This window comes from Carettochelys insculpta, chromosome 21 (assembly GCF_033958435.1).
Source record: "Carettochelys insculpta isolate YL-2023 chromosome 21, ASM3395843v1, whole genome shotgun sequence".
Classification (NCBI taxonomy): Eukaryota; Metazoa; Chordata; order Testudines; family Carettochelyidae; genus Carettochelys; species Carettochelys insculpta.
In genome coordinates, this window is record NC_134157.1 from 22,224,843 (window position 1) to 22,249,547 (window position 24,705).

At 37.7% G+C, this 24,705-nt stretch overlaps 1 protein-coding gene across 10 annotated transcripts in view; it reads right to left on the bottom strand.

The window, feature by feature from the left end:
* The window catches only part of DENND1A (DENN domain containing 1A), a 406,341-nt gene that overhangs the window by 52,617 nt on the left and 329,019 nt on the right, over positions 1-24,705 (bottom strand). For 5 of the 10 annotated variants that reach the window (XM_075015674.1, XM_075015669.1, XM_075015672.1 and 2 more), the window contains exons 14-19: positions 12,463-12,564; positions 11,825-11,912; positions 11,189-11,229; positions 8,970-9,041; positions 7,749-7,805; positions 685-816 (exon numbers count right to left, since the gene is read on the bottom strand). In XM_075015674.1, coding sequence (XP_074871775.1) covers positions 685-816; positions 7,749-7,805; positions 8,970-9,041; positions 11,189-11,229; positions 11,825-11,912; positions 12,463-12,564 — 492 coding nt within the window. Of the gene's footprint in view, positions 1-684; positions 817-7,748; positions 7,806-8,969; positions 9,042-11,188; positions 11,251-11,824; positions 11,913-12,462; positions 12,565-24,705 lie in introns of all 10 variants that reach the window. The other 5 variants (XM_075015673.1, XM_075015668.1, XM_075015666.1 and 2 more) reach the window with 1 other exon arrangement.

The window sequence follows — 24,705 nt, forward strand, 5'->3', positions numbered from 1 at the left end:
TAACAGAGAACACTGAATAAAATCACAATAAAATACTTTTGAGAAAAAAATTGTTAATGTAAGCAATGCTAGAAAGCTGATTATGAATACCATATGTTTTAATGATCAGTTATTATAAAACCAGCTATTTTTGTAGACACTGCCAGAAATCTAACAAGGATAGCTAGTACTCAGACCTCAACTGTCGATATTGAAATATGGAGCATTATTAAAGAATTATTAATTGATCTTTTTCCCACTGGAGTTCATTGCTTTTAAATTTTGAAGTCTGCTGAAGTGATAATAATTAGATGTTCTGTGCTAACACTAATGATCTGCTTTAATAACTGAAGATACCTTAAATAATGTACCCTGCTGTACTAAAAAGATGTAGCACAATGCACACTAATGGAAGAGGCAAATAGTTTATTATTATATTGATGTAAATAAATGGCACGTAGTCTTGCAAATTCATCTAAAATATAAGTTGTCTCAGAAAAAATGTCTCATACACAAGGAAACCACTGAAACCATAAAACATGATAAGAAATGTGTAGGTGAAATGCAAAACTAATCCCAGAATGATGTCACTGATCTGTAAAAATTAATGAAAAAGCTAAAGTTATCTTTAAACTAATGATCTTTCAATTCAAAATTTTGCCTATCTACAACAAATATAATTTAAAGAAATCTAACATGACTTACCTGCCCAAAGTGTACTGTGATTGGTCTCCTATCATCTCTGATCTTAGGGTCCTTCTTTTCAACCAATGGAGAAGGAGCTGTCCTTGGTAGGGACTCTTCTGGTGTTGCAGAGCATCCATTCTCAGCAATGTCCTACATGGTAGGAAAAGGTGAATTGCTTGGCCAGGGACATTCCTGATTAAGGGTTGGGGTAGAAAGGAGATACTAGAGGATAAAGCTCACTAAACAACTTTAATGTTAGAAACAAAAAACCAAAAACATAGACAATTTTTAAAAAAGCATAAAACATTTCATTGTATTTTGTTAATTACAATCTATGTGCAGAAATTCCATAAAATAATGCTCCAAACACAAATATTAAATACCAACTATATTAAATAAAATGTGCTTGACTTATACAGACAAAAGCCAGAAATTTGAAAGGTAAGGCTAACATAGCTCTAGCTCCAGCATTGCAAGCATAAAGACTATACCACGAAGAAAGGTCTGAATGCAACCTTAGAAACTGAGGTTCCTTGTATTTTGGAAATTTGAGTTGTACCTTTAATATCATTTCAAGTACTTAAATGTTCTGTTATGCAGAATTCTATGTTTCTATGGAAACAAAAACTCATGTGTAATAGTATGAAGGAAAAAAATTAACAGTTTAGTTAGTTAAGAGCTTGGCTCGTGTGTGGACAATGTTGATTATGCCTCCAAGAGTACATACATCACAATTTCCTGCCTAATATCAGTTTCTTTTTGACCTAGATCCTCATCTTAAGTAAAGTGAACAAGCAACCTATGTTTCAAGAACAAGCAACCTAGGTTTGGTGAGTGTGTGTGTGTGTGCACGCACGCACGTTGGGTGGAGCATATAACATACGAATACAGAACATAAGTAATGGACTTGGAAAAGACAAAGGTATACAGACTTTTTATAGAGAAACAAAGATGAAAAGAGATGATAATATTAGTTGAGAAATAAAGTCTCCAACACAGTGAGCCAAATCTTAAATCCCTTTGAAACAGCGTCAAGGAAACAAAGTGTGGTTAATATAGAGGAAAAACTGCACACACGGTAGTTTTGCAGGACTGACCTGAGATTGGCTTCTGACATAGACATTGCTTTGATGGAGTGACCTTTGACAAGCCCCCTCAAGTTTCAATACCGTTAACGTACAATAATGAGACATGCAAGCTGATAGCCAATTAGAAATGGTTCTTTTGGGCACAGACTGACCTAACGTGTTTAGGTCAAGTGAAATAAAAAAACTGGATGGACTTTCCAAGGGACTTTGTGTGCTCGACACAGAAAGCAAGACCTTTTTAGATTCAGGTGGTAGAGCAATGGTTCACCAAAATGTGCATAAGGGTGGTGGGGAATCTAGTATCTTGTTAAAGTGAAACCACAGAAGAAAACACTATGCATGCAGAAGACAACAGTCTCTGTGTAACATGTAACAAAGTACAGTATATTAGCAACAAGACCTGCAACAAACATTATGAGGAGAAAAACAGCTTTCTGCAAAAAAAAAAAAAATGCAGAACTTCAACTCATAAAAGCCAGCAAGAGAAGATCTTGTCAGTTTGGGATTTCCATAATAAGTTCAAGAGGTGGGCTGGGAGAAAGGATAGTTCAGTGGTTTGTGCATTGGCCTGCTAAACCCAGGGTTGTGAGCTCAATCCTTGAGGGGGCTGTTTAGGGATGTGAGGCAAACAGATTTAAAAAAAAAAAAGGGGGGATGGTGCTTGATCCTGCCAACAGGGCAGAGGACTGGACTCAATGACCTCCCAAGGTCCCTTCCAGTTCCATGGGATGTGTATCTCCATATATTATATTATAACACACAACAGATTATCAAAACAACAAGAAGTCCTGTGGCACCTTATAGACTAACAGATATTTTGGAGCATAAGCTTTTGTGGGCAAAGACCTGTTTCATCAGATGCATGAGTGACAGATGATAGACTATATTATTTTGAAGCATAAGACGCAAATGAAAGCAAAATACAAACTAAAAACAAAGGAAAATCAACTTCAAGGAAGACTCCTAACTAATGAACGAATCACAATAAAAGCTTAGACAGACCATTGCAAATCCCTGAAATTCTCTCCCTGTCCCCATGGGTCTGCTACAATTCTCATCTGATGGCACTGCATGTAGGAGAGAGGCAAATGTTTCTTAAGCATTCTCTCCAGTGCTAGAGAATACATTAGCCACCATTTTGCCTTTAATTTTAACATATTTCTATTTGAGGACATGGCAAAGGGATCTGTTACAGATTTCATTACAAGAGAATTCATTTTGTTTTGATTCCCAGACCAATCAGCAAATGACTTAAAACCTCCCTATTTGTACAGGTGCCTAAATAGGCAGATAAGTCAACACCACTGCCTCAGTCATCACAAATAGAATGTACTTGGCTGAAAAATATTTCTGCCTTCATGGCTGAAAGCACATCAGTGCCAAACAGTCAGAGAAATCTGATTCTTCGTGCATGGAACCTAGACTCTGAGCTCATGATACAAATGACTGAATATTAAGGTGTCTGGCATTAGTGTACTCAGAAAACATCCAATGAGAACTAGGTTAAATTCCTGTCCTGTCTGTGTGCAAGAACATCAACTCACCAACAACCTTTAAATAGGAGTGTAAGTGGCAGGGAGGAGATACAACCCCTCCCTCAGAGGAAGAACGGAAAGGGATACTACAAGTTGTAACATTGACCTTTCTCACAAGTCTGAGGCAACCAAATTAACCAGATCTAGTACCAATGGCATAAATATTTTCAAAATAATGTAAGACTTCAAATGTGGAACAATGTCAAAGGAGGTAATTGCTAATAAACAAGTTCCTTAGCAAAAGTTAAAACCTCCTCAGCCTTTTGTTCCTCTACAGTAGTCCCTTGAGTTATGCAAAGGTTCCGTTCCCATGCACCCTCGCATAACTTGAATTTTGCATAAGTCAGGGGCAGGTTTTTTTTCCCTGATGGAATGCACGTTCTGTAGCTGGGGAAGCAGCAGGAGCACCTGGAGCTCCTTTAGAAAGGTAAGTCCTAGAGTTGGGGGGGGGGGGGGGGGGGGCGGTTGGGGAGGGCTAAGCCTGGCGGTGGGCTGGGGTCATGGGAGAGGGAAGAGGGAGTTAAGCCTGGGCGGGGGTTAGGGCTGTAGGAGGTCAGGGGGTTGAATTGTGCCACGGCCACATGCGCAAGGGAGGTGAGCTGCAGCCATGTGTGGGGGCTTTGAACAAGGGCTGGGAAGGTGGGGAGGTTGAGCCAGAGCCACACACAGGGGTGGTTAGCCGGAGCTGTGCTTGGGTGGTAAGACAGGCTGCGTGGTGTCTGCACCCGAGGCTGCGGGCGGGGGGTGTTGAACCAGGGCCGGGGGCAGGATTTTGAGTTGCACTTTCCTTGCGTTAATGAGAGTTAAGAGCAACTTGAAATCACGCATTTCAAGGGTTTACTGTACTTCACTTTGAATCTGATTGCTGTCCACAATGCATGCCAAGAGGCCAGGCAGTACACTTCCCAAAGCCAGCAAAACACTTTGGCAACAGCTTAAGTTTACCTTGTGTACAGCATTCAAAAGAAGAAACCACCAAGTAAAATTGAAACAATGCACACACACGTGCCCTATCAGAAAGAAATTAGCACATGGAGTTGCAGTACCTTTTAAATGGAAAGGAGAGACAATTTAATAAAATCTTAACACACAAATTAAACCTTGAGGAAAAATGTTCTAGTGATAGCTGAAAGAAAAAAAAACAGACATTCATTTACTATGTATCTCTATATAATATTTCATACACAGATATACCCTAACACCTGTGCCTGGAAGAAAAGTCCTTTGCCAAACTGAGGTATGAATTTGCTATTCTACTGCTAGATGACATAGTATAGCAATACGTAAGACTATATGCATGGCTAAGGAACAGATGTGTAAAATGCATCCACTTTATTGAACAGCCACATATTGCCTAGTAGAAAGCCTTCATATTTTTCTAATGATTTATTTAATAGACTAGAAAATCTATGTATTATAAATACATACAGCAAACCATAAAGGCATAGCCCAGTGGAATTCTTCAAGTTATTTCTTATAACCCTAAATGTGGCATTTGCAATAGCCAGGATAACTAGGGAGCACACACAAAGCTAGTAAATAAAATAATGTTGAATAAATTATTATTATGAAATCCCTGATAATTTATTTAAAGCTACAGATTGTCCAGCCTTACCTAAGGTGAGATGCTTTAAGTAAGTTACATTCTTCTTCACATTCCTCCTTCTTTCTAATGCTATGCAGTTAGGCTTCAAAGGAGGCCAAGTAACAGAGTGACTTGACCACCTTGCTCCATTTGAGAAATGAAAAAAATCTGCCTTTACTTTTAAAAAAATATGTAGTAGGAATAATATAAAACTATGGTGCTGTACCTGCTAACAATTATTTGCTATCAGTCATAAGGATCCTCTGAAAACTATTTCTGTTGCTTTGAAATACTGTACCACAAATGAACAAGGGATGGGAATAGAGCCCCATTCAATCTCCATGATCATATTAAAGAAGGACCTTACACACACCACAATGACCTCTCAATAGGTCAGTCTCACATTTCCCATTTGCAATTCAAACCCAAAGCTGGAGCAGACCAAGGGCAACATGGGCTCTTGATTATATTTAAGAGGTCATCATTGCTATGCAGAGTTGTAGAAAGCTGACCTCTAGCTCTACTACATTTTAAAATTCCATCATTGTATAGAAGCTGCTCCTATTTGGCAGTGAAAACTGAAAAAGGGATATTTAGATTTGATTTTTCCTTACCAGCATCCTGCATTCTTTTTATACTGATCCTGGAAAATAATATTTTAAATTGCAGTAGGCAGTGAGGCCAGATTAAGAATAATTTTAAATTACTCCAGAAAATGGTAGAATAACATCTAAGATCAGCAAAATTAAATATGTATTTATTGATGCCAGAATTTCAGTTAAATTCTGTCATTAGCAAGCACATGAAAAAGACAAAACTCCCTGGAAAGTGGTAAAAGCAAGTGAAAATTGATAAGAGTATACTAATGGATCTGTCAACAATTGAGCAGTGCAGACATATTGCCATTTAAAAAAAGTATGATGGTTAGTGAACTAGGTTTCATCATTTGTGTCACCCGAAATACAGTAACATCTCGTAGCAACATTATCTTCCAGTGTTGTGCTTAAAAAAAGGTGTGGGGGAAAATGGAAAAAATCAGAGTGATCTGAAAGGAAGTATAGTAGAAATTCTAAGGTCTTGAGCATTTACACAAAACTTTTATGATGATTCTTTGAAAGTATAAGAATAACTATATAATCTCATTTGCAAAAATGCTAAATGGTAAGAAAAATGCATTTTTAGTTCAAATAGGACCTAACCAGTTGAATGGAGGCAGCTTGAATGTGAGTGTTTTTGGTGAAGATTTTGCTTAATTCTATTTTAAATGTTGTCAGTGTTTTTTTAGATGAACCAAGGTATCCAGAGTATTAGGGAACAAACAACAATAAAGTTAAACAAAACGAATGCATAAGAGATATTTCATATAGTGGAAAATGTCTGATCCTCTTGTCACAGAGCACAATATATTATTATCAGTAAGAACATGTACAGTGAAATGCAGTGATTTTTCTTAGTGCTGTTTGCTCTACAGATGCATGTGTTAGGGATGGAGAAACTTATGTCACTACTTATTAGATTATGTTCAGAGACCAAAACACATTAAGTTAACTGTTGTATAGGAAAAGTCTGCATGCAAGAAAAGTACCTCCTGTTTTCTCTCTTTGATCATATTATACTAATCAGTTACCTGAAATGAAGTAACAAGTAAGTATGAGGTTATTTTAGATCACCAAATTTCTACCAACACACCGAACATTGGTCTGTCTACCAGTCCTTACATTATGCAGACCTTATTTCATGAGTTTATTACTTGGTGGTAAAAATCTCTCTGTATTGATAAGTAGACAAGTTTAGGCACAGAAGGAAGTTTTCAAATAATATTTAAATATATGTGTATATACAATTCTTATATATATACACACACACATATATATACACACACACACACATATCTACATGTTAATATGTATTTATCTATATATCTATAGCTAATAGATATCCATCTGACACCGTTGTAACATTATTGGTTTGTGTATTTTGAGAACAACAAATTAAATTACTGAAATATTGATTTAAAAATCAGCACTTGTTGAAGGTACAATATATCAGAAAACCAGTCTGAGTGAGAGCGATGCAGTTACTAAATTGGCTACCTTGTATTCCCAATAGACGTTAATGGCTCTGATCTATACGCTAAGTAGAATAACAAAATGAAATAAAATAAAATAAAAACAAAGAATTGTCCATTCATCCTATAATATGTATCAATAAGACCACTTGGTGGCCTCAAAAGCAGCAATTAAGAAAGGATACCACATTGCTCAGTCACAATTTAGCACTAAATGCTACTCTCAATTTTCCTTTTCAAACACAAAAAAGAATTAAATTCAGAGACAATAAAATGTCATCAACATAAAGCCAAAGCACTGGGAAAATTCAAAAATTCAGATTTCAAAATTACAACTTCAAACCTAGTTCTACACCACTGTGCTTAAACTTCTGACTGGTGATACGTGCTAACCATGTGTCCACTCAGATGTGTGTTATTTCCACTGAGAGGTTAGCAGAGGAATATAATGGCAATTTGCCATTCAGAGCAAAGTTCAGTGTCATTACCATAGGCATGATCAGCCAGTATATCCAAAGCCCCCTCCCGCAATGTCATGGCACGATGGGCAGTTGAAGGACCATCATAAATGGAACACTCAATTTTCTGGCTTTCATGGGTTTAAGTCAGAGCCTGAATGTATTTGAAGACAGTTTTTTGTCTGTGAATATTTATAACAGTGTGAAAAATCCAGGACAGCTGGTAATGCATTTTGAAGTGTGCTAACAACACTGTATCAAACAGCTTTCTATTGATCACATAATGCTTTTTGTGGCTAAGTATTTCATACATAGCGCTTATACATTTTGAATAAGAACTTCAAGTACCTTTTGCTTCAAGCGATTTTTCACCTCTTTTATTCCCATTTTTGCATGATCTTTTGCCTGCATGAAAAATTAATTTAAGTTAAAAATCCCTTTCTATTTCCAGCAGCGACTGTGCTCGATTTAAGTCCATCAAGCCTCACCTTCTCTGACTACTGAAAATGGGAAGGAAAAATTGGATCATCTAGTTGAAAACATAATGGCTATAAAAACAAATACAAACCTGAGAGGTTAAAAAAATCTTTAATGATACCGCAAAGATTTTGTTTTCTCTGTTTTGATGGCAGGGACTTTTGTTCCCCTCCCCCTCCTCCCAGTTCCTCCTCCACAGTTTTTCCTCTGTCTAATTATTTATCTATGCTGCATGGTGACAATTACTTAGTAATAGCACAGCTGCAAACTTCCTCACTTGCAGTGCTCTGAATGCCAGTTACATTTTACTAGGGCAGGACCTAAACCCCAGGACCTTTGTCAGGCTGGAGGCAGGCACTAAGGGTTCACTTGAATAGGTACCTTACTGCTTTTTGTCATATTTAACAGAATTCAGTATTGAAGAGATCCTTACTTGGTTCTGTATATTTTAGCCTCTGCAGTGAAATTACCAGTTATAAATCATGTTACAATAACTGTTATTAGCGGTTTGTTAAGCAAACACTGAAAGGCTTTCATTTACAAAACAACCTGAGCAGATTGGCTCCAAAAAAGCAGGTATAAGAAATCTCTGAGGAAAAATAATAGACACTTTTAAAAACTGGAACAACTGGCCAAATGAGAGGATTCCTTCACTTTCATGTAGGTGCTTACACAGTCGAAGGCATACCAATGGGTTTCCAACAGTCCAATGCTGAGACAGGAGAAATATTTAATATAGGACATAGGAACTGTCTCATGGATATAGTGTTGTTTAATAAATAGGAAAGCAAATTCTGCACTTCAAAAGATAAATCACCTGTTAATCACATTTGCTTTTACAATGTAATTAGTATAAAAAATTTCAAACTGGTATTTCAGTTGAAGAGAAAATATTTTCATAGAAAAATAGAAATCAAAACCATTTCTTGATACATGCTTAGTGGCCTACTCTCCAGCATGTTATTGTTAATATGCATTTATCTTATTATAATAATTTTCTTAGTAGAAAAAGACTGAAATCTTCAGATTCATTTAAAAAGCATCCTAATTAGAGTAAGATGTCTGAATCATAAGATTACACCTAATACTTACAAACTTATAAACTGTCTTCATGGCCGGGTTAGCCTTTGTCTTTACTGTATTTATAATGGCTCCACTTCCTTTCTGTAATTACAGTAACAATAGAATCATTTTCACTGAGACCATTTAAAGCAAATGTCAGTTCAAAGCTATTATTTTTAACAGGAAATAAAGTATTGATTGTGTTTGATATCAGAGCAATATGCTTCAGTGGTAATTTATTTATTATTATGTGATTCCACTAGCTCATCAAGGATTAGCTGGTACTTTTTCCAAACCAAATCTGATCCCTCTAAATCATGTTTTAGAATAGATCTTTGCAATATAAAGTTTTCGGTTTCTCATAATAAAAATAATTCCCTTTACCATATCTAGAGTTCTTCACAGGTCTTCTCAGTAAACAGTGTCTATAACAGTTGTTAGTACTTTCAAGTATATCCTGAATATTGCATTAAACATGTTTTATACTCAAGGACCCTATCAGCTCTTGCACAGTGCAGAAAATTCAGTTCCTGAAAAGACTGTATATTCACTGAAAAAACCCTACTCTCTACAGGGCGCTTTCCTTTGTGTGCCCTTGCTTTCTTCCTTACAGATTCTGTATATCTCAGGTATGCTGCCTTTCTTAATATATAAATGTGGGATAAGGGAAGAATTGAGACAACATGTAAAACAACTACAATCTAGGCATAATTCCAGAGAAGCTGAACTGCATGTAAAGAACACACTAAAAGGCATGTAAGGCAGTGAGTAATACGTCACAGAATAATCTATTAGGTTACTTAGGTCATGGCTACACGAGCACCCCCCTTTCAAAACAGGGATGCTAATGAGCCACTTCAGCAGATGCTAAAGAGGCGCTGCCATGTATATGCGGTGCCTCATTAGCATAATTGCAGTCATGTGTGTTTTGGAAGTGCCGCTTTCCCAAAACCAAATGGGAAGAAGGGGCTTTCAAAACTCGGGGGTCCTTTCGAAAGGCCCCCATCTACACTGGCGGCATGTGTTTCGAAAGTGGCACTTTCAAAATGCGTGCTGCTGCCATTATGCTAATGAGGTGCTGCATATGCATGGCAGCGCCTCATTAGCATCTGCCAAAGTGGCTCATTAGCATCCCCCTTTTGCAAGGGGGGTGCTGGTGTAGCCACGGCCTTAGTGGTTGTACCACCAATGAATCCTGATGTATTGTACGTTATTTAATAAATAAATCTTCTGTGAATTGCAGATGGGTAAAATCCATGGAATAATACCCTATGTAATTCCATATAGTTTAACCTAAAACAATTATTTTTTCAGACGTATGCCAAATTTTGCAGAAAACTATTGTAAATTAATTATGTAATTATACAACATTTCATGTTAAGAACTACTGAACACAACCACTTGGATTTTATATTAATTCACACAAATACTCTTTTCTCTTTTCAACATTTTGTATCCTGCATGTATAAAAATGCATGATAATTTTTAAGTATTATTGTATATTAAATGCTCAAAGATCAAGATAATTTTCACCTTGTTTGTTCACTAGAGAATTCTACTTATAACCAGGAGTAGAGAAAAATGGAATAATGTATATAAAAAGTTAAGTTCTCCCTATGCAATTATCTTCCAGTCACATACAGCCTTAACTATGGACAATTTTAATGCAATACTTTTGGTGGGCGGGACTCTTTAAAGTCGGATCCCAATTATGAACTTAAAATCATCGTGTATTATTCACATAAAGTGACATATTTATAAATATTTATATAGTATATTTAATTTACATCAATTAAACAAAGCATAAGTCTAAGCAGACACAGAAACTCATTTGCAGCTATATCAGCCTACAAACAATGCTGTCCCTTATTCAGTACTACATATTGTTCAGGTCTGTGAATAGCTTTTCACTGTGGCTCAGGTTTCCACAATAATATTAAAAAAAATGTTCATAATAGGCAACAACATATTTCTACATGTCTTTCATATGGCCTCCCAAGATGCTAAAATCAGAATTGAAAAGTGTGAGAAAAATGAACTCATTTTCCCTATTCAAGCTATTTTTCCCCCGCTATGTTTTTCACTCCATATTAAGAGCACATTATTTTTAGTGGGGTCAGTTTTATCTGGTCTAAACCAGATATTGTACGACAGAAGCTGATCTTGCTCATACCAGCAAGAGTTTAGTAGTGGTGCAAGAACAGAATGGTTCAATAAGAATGACAATGATTAGAACATCATATTCTTACCCTTACTGTTGAGAGCCATTGGTGGTACAGTCTGTCACTTCCTGGTGATGCAGAAAAAAATTCTTTATTGACGAGAAAATGGGATTCAAGTGAGAAATGCTGGCATTCATCTATTTCCAGTAGTAGTAAATTATAAATAATTTAGAAGAAGGTGTCTAACCTTTCCCCCTTCTTAGAATAGAATAACCAAAATTAACAAGAAAGTGGAAGAAGAAAAAAAATGTGGGTAAGTGGAATTACTTTTTCCTGGATTTTTCTCACGTTTAAGGATTTTTTTTTTAAAGTGGTCAAGAAAAGAAAAAAGAGAAGGTGCCAATGGTTAAATCCAAAATTTCTAATTTCTTATCTAAAAGAACTGTTCTAGATTTGTGTTAGCTATCTAACCAACAAGCAGGTTGTTAAAGATAAAGCAGGGGCTTGTACAGATAAAGAGCAAATTAAAAATAATGTATATATCCAAATTGGGATTGAGATCTCCAGAGAAAAAAGGACAGCATGCATCAACACACTTCAACCCACAGGGACTGAACCTGCTACAATTATTGAGGTGACAGATTTCTTTGACCTATTGGCTCACAAAGCATAACGTATGGGATATACTATCCAAAATCAGTGGAATGAACAGGTATTTCTTACCAGCATATTCTCCCATATTTATCTCTTCTTCAAAAACATCACTGAAGCCCTCTCCAGAGTTGAGGCGATCTAGGCGCCCATCAATAAACTTTAAAATGGGAAGAAGTATAATAAAACATGTGAATAGAGAGTATTCAATTCTATTGCATTTCAAAAGATTATTCAATACTTTCTCCAGAAGGACAAAGTTCCTTTGCAGAGGACAGCCTGTAAATAGGTAGAATGGAGACAGAAATATTACTCTGCCAACCAGTATGACAATTCTTTATTTCAACAAGCACCCACTGATATAGGTTTTTGGCTTTCCTAACATGACACAGCAATAACCATACTTTGTTTATGGAAGCTTTCAGACACACCAGTTCACAATGGAGTCAATGGGAATTTTGCTATGGACTTCAATAGCAGGTGAACATAAATTACAGCTATTAAAATACAAAAATTGTTATAAATTGCGTTTAACCCACTCCAGAAAATAAAAAAGTTTCTGATGAAGGGGTTTCATATATCTTAAATTAAGGAACTAATTTTTCTAAGTAGGTAGTTGGTGTAGATCAAAGAACAAACGAATAGTGCTTATAAGCAAGCCTACTTTTGTGAAATAAGTTACCGCAATGATGAAGCAATTAAATCAATACCTGCTTAAAGAGCTGGAGCTGAATAGCATTTTGAAGGAACTGCCTCATGGTGGTAGAGCGATGAGACACAAACGTTTCTTCGCAAAAAGTGATTGGCTCCTCCTGTAAAGTTCAGAGCATTGGAAACACTGAAAAAACGTTGCTTGTGTAACTGAGTTTGCATTTTATCTATTTCACATCAAAACATAAAAAACAAGTCACAAAAAGTTGGATGAACTACAGTTTTCTCAGTTCACATGAGAGTGAGATGGGACATAGCTGGCTTTAATCATATTACTTAGGAGATAACGTACGAAAATTGCATACGGTCAAGATAAAACCCATTTGCTTTTTGCACATTTTGCTACAATTGACTGGGAGTCATTTATCCCCTCAAAAGGTATCTTATGATTTAATATCTCAAGTAATTGACATAGAAAAAGTTTTCTAGCTTTGAATAGAGCAGAGCGTTAACCTGCACAAACAAGTCTGTAATTTCTGCTTTGTGTTCTCTCCACAGTTCACAAAAGATTAGACTTTCATATCCTGAACTGAATGAAATTCCCCTTTTTCACAGGCTTGTTGGCAAAAAACAGAGATTGTTTTGAAGCTCTACTTTTATCTTATTTTAATGAGTTATGTTAATGTTGACGTCTGCTGTGCATCTGCCATAAGGGCAGAAATTTCCTCCATGCTTAAATCTACAAATTCTCAGCATAACGAGTAAATACATTTATTAAGTTTCAAAAATACAGTAACAAAGAACAATAAAACTATGCTGATACAAAATTAATGCTGATTTTTTTCATACTCATATTAAACATATTCATGGCTTTTCATCCAGAAAGAATTTAGAGTCTACACTAGGCAGCCAAGTGCCTGAAAGACATCGTTCACATTTAAGAGCTCATTTTGGTTTCAATTTCCCCAAATCTTTCACTGTAGGAATCTGAATTATTAGTGGCTGTGTTATGTCTCAATTTTAACACAGTACACAAAGTAGCAGACAGTGCAGCATTACTGGAGGTGATAGGAATGGAGATAGAAATGGATTTCCTAAGGGACACTGGACCAAAGTTCTGGATAATGATTCATGTCATTTTATCTGCAGAATAATCTTCAGCTGGATCACTCTCATAGGTATTTAGGAGACCCCAATTACTACAGTATCCATGCCTTTGCTGTTCTTCAGCCTATGCTGATGTAATGTACTCCCTAATGGATTTCTTTTTAAAATGATGTTGAAGAAAACACAAATGTTTGCAGAAGATATTGTATACTTGCTCCTCAGGACAGGAATGGCCTTAACTCCATGATCCACACTGGTTGTTCACGTGCAAACAACCACAGTTCAAGGGTCTTTGTATTTAGATAATGAAAAGTTCTATATTGAGTGATTGACTTTCACCCTGTGTTGCTAGTCAGAGATTAGATCTGGACAGAAGAGTCTGCTGGTAACAATGACCCTCATTAACTATTTCTAATCAAGGTCTGAAACAGTATTCATGATTACTGATAAAAGGCAAATGCTATTTCACAGGGACTATCTAGACTGCTGTGACCCCTTTGGCCTGTCAGTGAAAAAGCTCTTTGCACCCTTAAACAGGGTAAACCTGTGTTCCTTCTCAGAGCTCAGGCACAAGCACTGCAACAGGTGTGTAGGGACTGATGGGACAGAACAGAACTGGTGGGTAAGCTCTAGTAACAAAAAGGATAGCTAAAGCACACAGGAGTTTGGAAAGTGGAGAAAACTACCAGTCACATTTGACAAGGAATTGCTTTTTTTTGCCCAAATTGATGTCCTCTTGTAACAGCTTTGCATACAACTAAAATCATTATTACCCAACTTTGTAAGAGATGGAGTCACAATGTCACTATCACTACAATACAGTCAGTTGGTCTAGAAAACTTAAAGACACTACAAATGTTATGCAGCATCAAATGAACTACAGGGGAACTGTTCTCTTCTGGACACATAGGACCAGTGAAGGCATGTGTGTAAGGCCCTATTATTGGGATCAGAGAGTGAAAGGTACGATGTCAGCAACAAATGGTGTCATTTGTAGGAGCTAACAGTCTCCTTCACCACTGTAAACAAATATTTGCCCTGAGAAAACAATTATATATGCCTGATAAAGGTCTGTTCTCAGTATGTTTGTAGCTGACAAGGCCAGAATTTCAGTGTGAACAGGACAGAGTTCTCTACAGAGAGATGCATGTGTGTCTATACATATTTACTCTGATCAGAGAAAATTCTGAAGGAGATCTGGCTTCATTTAAACATTCACTTCAGCACATTTGAAAGGAGAAGAACCAGCTCACTCTTCATAGACTATAAAACTTCTGAGGCTCTCACAACGATCACACAGAATAAGAAATCTTTGGAAGGAGCCAAGCACTATCAAACTGAAGTTCATTTTGCTCCATTTTATACAATATTTGGGACTGTGACACTACATTTGCATATGACACAAACTCCACCCCATTCAACTGAAATGATCTTCTGTTCCTTCATACAAAATGAAAAGAGGAGGGACGCCTGGCGTAATGTTAACACACTTTCTTGCCACAAACAGAAATGATTTAGTTAAGTGGCTAGGTTGATACACTTTTTGACTTCTCTAGAGCCAAATCAGGCTCTACTTTTACTGGAAGATAACTCCCGCCCCCCCAACAAACCAACTTTAATCATCCAGTTCAAGCCGTGAGTTTTCTTGCTTAGATCACATTAGTACCTGTTATACTTCATGACCTGAGGGACAGTGAAAACTCATACTGCTTAACCTCATCCTCAGCTTCATTACAAAAAGAAAAGATGGATTACAGGACTGTCTTCTTGACAGATGTAGTCAATTGTACATTATACAGCTAATCAGCTCTGCTGTCACTGATAGGTGACATTGTGTAAAGGGGAAATTCTATGAGGTGCAGGTGTTTTGTGAAGGTAATGGATTTGCTCAAGCATAAGACCATCATTATAACAACATCAGTTAACAAATCTTTCGTCTGTTTAACTTGCAGTTTTCAGCAGTAAGAATTTTGATCAATTAAAAATATTATTCTCTTTCCTCCTTCAGACATGCTAAAGTGGCCAGGATCTGGCATTGTGGATGCAAAAAATATGTGCATATTGTAATCCTGGGTAGGATTTGACTACCTATATGTATTACAAATATGTTCAAAGTTTTGACAGAGGCAGAAATTTTGCACAAATACTAAAGACATTTTGCTTGTAACCATATAGAAGGGGCTATATTTTCAAAGGTAAAATGGGGAGCTATGTATCACACTGAGTATCAGCCTTCCCTGTACCACTGGAGTACTCCCCACAGCATAATGAAGATCATTAAGACAGTTTAGCTACCTCATGACAGCAAGATCCAGCATACTGCTCACTCCAGCCATTACATTTTTGTCAGCCTTGTTATTTCTAAATTATGTTTAATTCCTGTTTAAGATAGTAATCTCTCAATGAAGAGCCCAGTACCACTCAAAAGGGATCTACCTTACACTGTTATGGAGTCCTGCAAACAATATCAGTTTCTTCCACATGCTGCTGTTTATTTTGGAAGCCACAAAGGAAGGAGAAAGATAAAAGCACGCATCACCAAGCTATGAAATCCTCATCTTGTAAGGGGATCAGTGGTCCCCAAGGAGGAAAATGCTCTGCAAGTGGCTATAGGAGTATCACCACTATAGGGGATCTCTGTCAGGAATAAAAGTATTATATCTAGAACGGTTGACTCAGCAGAGAGTATGGTACAGTGTTCCCTTTAATTTTCTCCATGTATGGAGTAAATTTTGTTATGCGCACTGAGGCATGTGTGGGTTTGCACCACCAATAGAAACACACACTGCTGGCTTTGGATGCTCTGCTAAACAGATGGGCAGTTTGTGAATTTGTGCTGGGTGGCCACCCAAGCGTTCACCTTGCAGGGAACACTGGTAAGGATTCCAATTGCCTCATAGTAGCAACAGTGCCCACAGTGAATGATGCGAGAACTATGGAAAAAGAAGGAAGTTAAGAGATCATGGAGGCTGAAGGGAGCGCACAGCCCAAGAAGCTGAAAGAAGAGTTAACAGGGATGAGGGGAAAAAAGGGACAACACAAAAAGTTACCTACAAAGGGCTATGGCTACACTGCCGCTTCACCCTGCAGCAACCTTCTTGCTCAAGGATATGAAAAAACATCCCCTGAGCATAGCAAGTTACAGCACTGAAGACGACCAGTGTAAACAGTGCTGGGATCTAAGTCCCTTGTTTAAAGTGAAAAGATAGTCATGGCACTACCTAAAGTGCTGCTGCAGCAGCGCTTTAACGTTTTAGTGTAGTGTAGACAGCCTCCAAGAAAGAAAGAAAGCGGGGGGAAGAAGAATCGGGAAAGAAAAAGAAAGCCCATCCACCTGGTGGAATCAACAATTCATATGCCTAGAAGTCCCTACACATTCAGAGAAGAGGCAGCACTTAGATACATGTCAGAGGTGAAGGATAGTATAGTGTTGGTGTAACTACTGGAGAAAGCACCTCTCATTAAACTCCGAGTTATTATTACAACACGGAGAGTATTGCAGCAGAAATGCAGTCTTATAACCTGTTATCTAAAAAAAAAAAAATACTTAAGACTTGTTCAAGGAAACTAAAAGGTTATACCTTGGAAAGTGTCAGTACAGTGCAAGACGCATTATCTAGAATTCAGATACTCCATTTCAGTAAAAACCTCACAAAAGGATAGGAACTGTGAGACTAATCACCACAGCATATCGAATCACCAGCCACCATGTTGGTCAATATGGCGCCTTGGTATTCCATGGCATACAGATGTGGTCACCTCACCACAAAAAAGATATTTTGGCATTAGAAAAGGTTCAGAAAAGGGTAACTAAAATGATTAGGGCCTTGGAACGGTCCCATATAAGGAGAGGTTAAAGAGACTGGGACTTTTCAGTTTAGAAAAGAGGAGACTGAGGGGGTGATATGATAGAAGTATATAAAATCATGAACGATGTGGAGAGGGTGAATAAAGAAAAATTATTTACTTGTTCCCATAATATAAGAACTAGACAACACTACATGAAATTAATGGGTAGCAGGTTTAAAACTAATAAAAGAAAGTTGTTTTTTTTCCCCCCACACAGCGCCCAGGTAACTTGTGGAACTCCTTGCCAGAGGAGGCTGTGAAGGCTAGGACTAGAAGAGAGTTCAAAGAAGAGCTAGATAAATTCATGGGTCCATAAAAGGCTATTAGCCGGGGGTAGGAACAGTGTCCCTGGCCTCTGTTTGTCAGATGCTGGAGATGGATGGCAGGATACTAGTTGCTTGATTTTGTCTTTGGTCCACCCCCCTGGGGCACCTGGCACTGGTCACTGTCAGCAGATGGGATGCTGGGCTAGATGGACCTTTGGTCTGACCTAGTAATGGCCATTCTTATGGTAATATAAAATGCCTGGGGGCTGGCTGAGGGCAATAGCAAGTTTGTAGCGCAAATACAGAAGACATAGGAATGTTTTGTTGAGGTTGTAGAGTTACCAGCCTGATTAGCCTGGGACTATATTACGGGCTCAGAGGAAGGAAGCAAAGGGGAGAGACACCAGAAAGTGAAGAGAGAGGTAGCTTTTCTTTCCTGGCCACAAGAATAAGAACTCTCTTGGGCTGAACCCTGAGCAATATCATTGAGAAATGGTGGGTTTGCACTGTGCGAATAACCTGCATGAGTGACTACTAAGTCAAAAGGTTCTTGTCTGATTTTTGGAGCAGAACAGAGGCAGGACCAAGGGCGGGCCCTGGCAGGCACTGTTACAGTTCCATCCACAAAATGAAGGTTTTTTCATTAAATTAATTTAGGGGTGAGACTGTTGAAAGTGTCTAAGGGATTTGTGAGCAAAAATCCCATTAAAATGGCAATCAGTTAGCACTTAAAGTCTCACTGAAAGCCTTCCTTAAGTTCTCTTATGTAGATGCTGGAAATCAGTAAGTTTTAGGTTCCCTGAGGGATTCAGTGCTTTTGAAAATTTTACTCACATGAACTTCCAAAAATGCCAGAGAGAATTTACTTTACAGGACTTCATTGAATAAGGACCAGATGTGTCCATTTTTATGTAAATAAAGCCATACCTACAGCAATAAAGCCAGAAAGATTACAAAACTCTAAAAGAGCCTAGATTTATCAGCTATTCACAAACAATATATTCAGTATATTTGCCTACTACAGCCGTAGAAGCATTTTTACTACTATAGTCACTGACAGCTTAAATCAAAAAGGGCAAAGCAAAATTAGGCAACTTCATATCAAGTGAAACAAATAAAAATCATATAGCTGATTAGGGTAAGACAATCTTTTCTATTAACAATTCAGTGGCTTGTGAAATGTGATCAGTCTTAAAAATATCCTAAATATCTTAAAATCAAACACCTCATTTAGGCACATTAAAATCACAATGGAACTTTTATTTGTACACATGATAGATAGGGGCAAAAAAAGGATTAACAAGAATGGATATTGCTTCTATTTATGTAACTATCTAGTTATATCAGATTTAATAATACATTTTGCATATAAAGACTATTAAGAAATGACTCTGCACAATAATTTATTTTGAAAGATTTCTATTATGCAAAATGAAGAACATTGTTGCCCAAAAAAGAAAAGAACATCCATTAACCACTGCAGATAGCTAATTAGACCCAACAGGCAAAATCTCTCCTCCTCAGCTACAATATTTTAATCCATTATTGCATTATAAGGCAAGTGTGAATGTGATTTATTAAAGCTTCTAAAGCCACCACTACATTTATTTACAAATACATTCTAGTTTGCTATCAACTTTTGCCATAAGGAATAGTCAATATTTTAAGAAACTCAAAGTTCAAGGAAATGTGCAAATTTTTATGGCCAAGCAACCACACTAACAATAAGTAGGCTTCACCTGAAGAACTGATCTTCCTCATCTTCCTCATACTCCTTATGCATATAAAGGCTCTGATATCTTACTTTCTATATTAATAGCCAGCATAGTCCCCATAACATGCCATTCCTTGTGAGAGGATGGTACTTGCGTGAAGAGCACTGAGGATATATCTATACTTACCGGGTCAAAGCATCAATCTTCTGGAGTTTGATTTCATGCATCTGGTAAAGACATTCAAACCCGATCTCTCTGGGGTCTGCAGTTGCCCCCCTGTACTCTTGCTCTTGCGAGGAGTAAGGGAGGTTGAAAGGAGAAACACACCTATCAACCTCCCTTAATGATTCTCACTTGCCATAGCTAGAATTGCATATCTGCAGTCGACTAGTGTAGCCTTAGTTCCAATTCAACCCAGGAGAATGATGGTAGCTGGGAGAGGGAACATTTAAAAGAAATTGCCAGGACAATGACTTCCCCTTTCACTACAGCTATTAACCTGTCTGCCTTATAAAACAAGTATATTGCCATGGAACCCTACTGAACTTGTCACTCACCCAGCAACATCAGGTAGAAAGTGTTGAAAAATGTTGACTTCTAACATCAGTTTGCTGCAAGATTTAAACCCTTCTTCTTGGACACGGGCCTAGTTACTGTGATCTACATATTCACCTTCATGAGGCTGGATTTACTGTAAGACAGCAGCAATGTTCCCTCTAATCTTTTCCATCCATATGCGGACATTTTCCATACATACACTGAAAAAATTTGTATGCACACTACCTGTAGAAAGAAACACTGAGCTGTAGGCAGTCTGGTAATCAGATTGGTAGCATCTGAACCTCTCCTGAGTGGCAGCAAAAGTGCCCAGTTTACAAGGAACACTGCACGGCAGTCCATTTTCCAAACTGCTTCATGCCTGATTTTCACACTATCAATAGTAAAGACTCCATCTATATTGGCAACCACTTCTTCATTCATGACCCAATAAGAGAACAACGCTATGTTGGAAAAATGTAGCTAACAAAACCTTGGCACAGTAAGAAAAAGACCCCCAACTTCCTGAGCCCTTGTTCAGTGCCTGAGGAACAATACTATTTCTTCCTCTTCCTACTTAAAAGTATGTCAGTGCCTTAGGCTAAGTCTATTCTAGGGAAATGAGTCGAATTCAGATATGCAGTTCTAGCGATGGCATTTGCGTAGCTAGAATCGACACATTAGAATCAACTTACTTCAGTAGTGAAGTCCAAGCCTTTTTAGTCTTGTGTTGACATCCCTTACTCAATGTGATGCACCAGACACACAAAATCGAACTCTGGAAGATCAACTGCAGTAAGTTGGTATGTGTAGACAAGCCCCTAGTGTATTTAAAGACTAATAATAGATGCAATAATATGGAGTTAAAAGCAGAATGTCTTTATTATGATCAGATTATTATCTGATAGCCTCAGTTTCACCCCGTACACTAGGAATGTACTCTATCCCCAGCTAATCCATTATGCTACACTGTCTGGTTTATGCGTCTATGATGATACACAAAATACCTGTGGCCTGTATGCAATTTCGTCATTAGAAATTACAGCTGGCAAGATAATTTAGGACCTAAATCACATCATATGCAATACTCCCAGTGAAGTCAATGAGTTCTGTATGCAAAGCAGTTAGAGATTCAAAGCCTCTATCATGAAAAAAATCGTTTTCTATTATAACCATTGCGGGAGCACTAGTGTCACTAGAGTGAAGGAGAAAATTACAGTGTTATTCATGTGAGCTATTTTCTACCATGACAAAATATTACAAAAAGGGTGGGCACTAAAATACAGATAATAAGCCACACATTAAAAATACTGACATTAGAACAAAGCAAAATGTTATGTTAATAGAAGATATAAGCTGATCCATTTCGCAAATGAAAAGTAGGTTGACAGGATTTAAGGACAGCCTATGTTCCCAGAGATCAAGATTAGAGATATTTTGCTTTCCTTTAATTCTTAGCTGACTACATCAAGCCTAATCTCAATCACATTAAACTTTATATGATCCTTGAGGGAGAACTGATAACAAAAGATTTGAAGAGAAGGATATTGGCATTTGAGAGGAGTTGTTATAGAAAGGTCCTGAGAACAGGATGGATGCAGAAGCTCACCAACAAGTAATTATATAGGAAGATACAGCCAAAAGAGAATCTACTGCAGAAGGTTATATAACAGAAGTTACAGCTATTCTGGCATATCTGCAGAATGAACAACAAACGAAAAGTCAAGACCTGATATTCAACATAGTGGACGGTTCATACAGGAGAGGCAAACCCCCAGAGAATGGGTAGATGATATAGTAAACTGGTGTGGAGTTAGTCTGCAGAAACTAAGCCACTTTGCACTGGACAGGGAAAGATGGAAGGAAGTAGTGAGGGAGGCATCAGACACCAACAGGTGCTGAGCCCAAGGCTGTTAATGATGAGGAGGTTGTTGATGATAAGGAGGAGAAAGAACCCCACAGAAGAAGCAAAACTTCTTTTTGTCCCACTGAGTGCCTCAAAAAAGGACCCTAATCTTAACTGATGGAAAAAAATCTGTAAAAAAATGTAAGAAGTTCAGAAACATCCTCAGATTTTACTCAGTGTGAGAATAAGAAAAACAAAAGGGGGGAAATAATTATGTACAAACCTTTCTTCTTGTTAATTCAACCGAAAAGACCAACATCAGACATTGCGGATAAGAACAATACTGACAATGTCACCCTCCAACATCAAAATGTCCAAAGGTTCAGAAATGAGTAGCAAATTGATACACATTAAAAAAAAACAGAAGAGAAAAATGTGTGGCTCATGGGGGTGAGAGGGAGGAAAGGCAGAGATGGAAGAGTATCTGCACTCTGGAGATAAAAATCTCCAAAAGAAATAAGGCACCAAGAAAAATTCCCAGTGTGAACATTTCTAATTGCACAAATAAACTGCTCTTTAATACTGTGTATATATCTGAGCCAGAATAAGTTTCTTCAATTAAAGGTGAAACTTCTATGCACGATGATCTAATACAGGAGTCACGCCTTACTTTGTATTGAGTGCAATAGCTGATTAGAAGGTTGGAAACACCATAACATGCCACTAGTGGAAGATAAGTATGCAGGGGGTGAAAACTACGGCTAGCCTGAAGCACAACTTGGGAAGAAAGGAGAGAAACTTCAGCTGTAAAAGTAGCATACAGTAATTCTCTTCCGTACTAAACCAATAATAAAATCCTCCCTACAAACAACATACATCTAACAGAATGAAGAACATGTTTGAATTTTTACCAGCTACAGGCACCTAGCTACTATAGGTTTATTAATAGGTGAAAATAAGCGACTGTAACAGTGATGAACCTTTTCTCTATATCCATGATAATATATATGTCTGTTATAAAGCCTGTAGTGCAGCCAGATTTGTCCTCATGTTACTTGTCCTGTTAATTGGGTGGGGAACTCTCAGCAGGACACACAAAGGAGGAATTTGAAAATTCAAAGGCTAATTGACAATATAGCAAGACTGTTATTCTCAGGAAGAAAGGATGGTTTGGGGAGAAGCCTATGTAGAGGATGAGTGTATTAGGTCCTCTGGGAGGGTTAATCATATTTCTTCTGTTCTAGTTATATAAGGATCCCTGAGGAAATCTATCAGTCAATGAAATAAAATATATTTACTACGGGTATTTTTCCATGTGAGATTCAGTGACCCAGCAGCTTGGGTCACTGGTCTGTTAATAGATACGTGACAGCATTCCTTCATGGGGACATGTAGAACTGCTCAATCATTTCACCTATGTTGGATGTCAGGCAACTGCCCATTTACTACCTTTATCAGAATAGAAGAAATGTATGACACATATCTGATTAATACACAGGACAATCATGAGATCAAGTCCAGAATGACCCAAGACTCCTTTCATTTGTGGTGGAAAAGGGATACCAAAAAACATTCATTACATTTAAAAAGTAAGGAGAAATGTACATTTGTACACTCATTATTTCCCTAAAGAGAGTCAGATTCCATACCTGAAAGCAAGGAAGTGCCCCTCCTAGTTAGAATGGAATTCATTGGCAGAATGGCAAATGCATACAGCTATAAACTACAGGGAACCTATTTCCATAGTACTAAAAAAAGAGTGAGCTCATCCTGACATCTCTACTTTCCATTCACTTTTGAAAGAGCTCCTGCTTTATCTAAACCAAGTCTTGCCTTACAAATATGTTTCATTTGCTTTTGTCATATCCTACAGCTGTAGACCCCTTTATATCTGGCCTGATTTTCTTCTTTTTCTCAGGCTTCCCTGTAAAGTGACTCCTCCTCCTCAGCAGAGAATCTCACCTTCTACAGTCTCTCCTCAGCTACTTCCTTATCTCCAACCTCTAGAGAGGCTGAGAGGTTTCCTAATTCCATGCTAACAATGTAAACATTGACTAAAAAAAGAAGATGCCTCTCACTGTCACTGAATTCTTTCCTGAAATGGTCCGACACACAGAAAGCTCTATTCTGTATGAAGGCAAAAGTATATTTCTCTTTGTCCACTTCACTCCTAGGATGTCCCTTTGTGCTTAAACTGTGATGAAGTAAATGAAGGGAATTTGTTCTGCGTTGTTGTAGACCACACTGCAATACCTGAAGTGGAGTTTTGCAGAAGCGTAATTATTTAAAATCTGGCCATGTGACTCTTCCTCATTCCTATTATACCATCCTCTCTCATTTCTAACATGAAAACTGCAAAATTTCTGCACGTTTTTTTGCAAGACAAAAATGCCATCTAATTAGACCACATGTGCAGAGAAGCATCTGGCTCAGAGTGCAGCAGTTTACACAGCTCCTTGAGTTGTCGTGGAGACAACCACATGATCAGCTTAGAGATGAAACTCTGGGGCATGAATCCAGATGCACTCCTAACATATTCTGACAGAGAGCAGATGGGCAGCTATTTGCAGGGCCAAAAAATGCCAACTCTGCTCCCCTCCAGACCTGCACGCCCTCAGTGATCATTTTCATCTTGTAAACTTGTTCTTATCTGCCCTGGAACTACAAGTTCTCTTCACGTATGAATTAGAGATATAGCTGCCTTGAGTGCAATCAAAAAGCTGCGTAAACTTTAAGCGCTTTCATATACATCAGTAATAGCTCTAGCAATTCATGAAGTACGCCTCAGATACCTTATACTTCGTTCCTTTTGATGCTTTATTTTTGCACTCAATTAAAACTACATTCATGAACAAATGCTTGTGAATTTCTATGACTCACATATAATGAAGGATTATGTACAGTTCATGAGACCTGATGCCAGCTCAATTATTACTACCATATCAAACCTAAATCTGCTCTGCACTACGGTAAGGTTTCTTT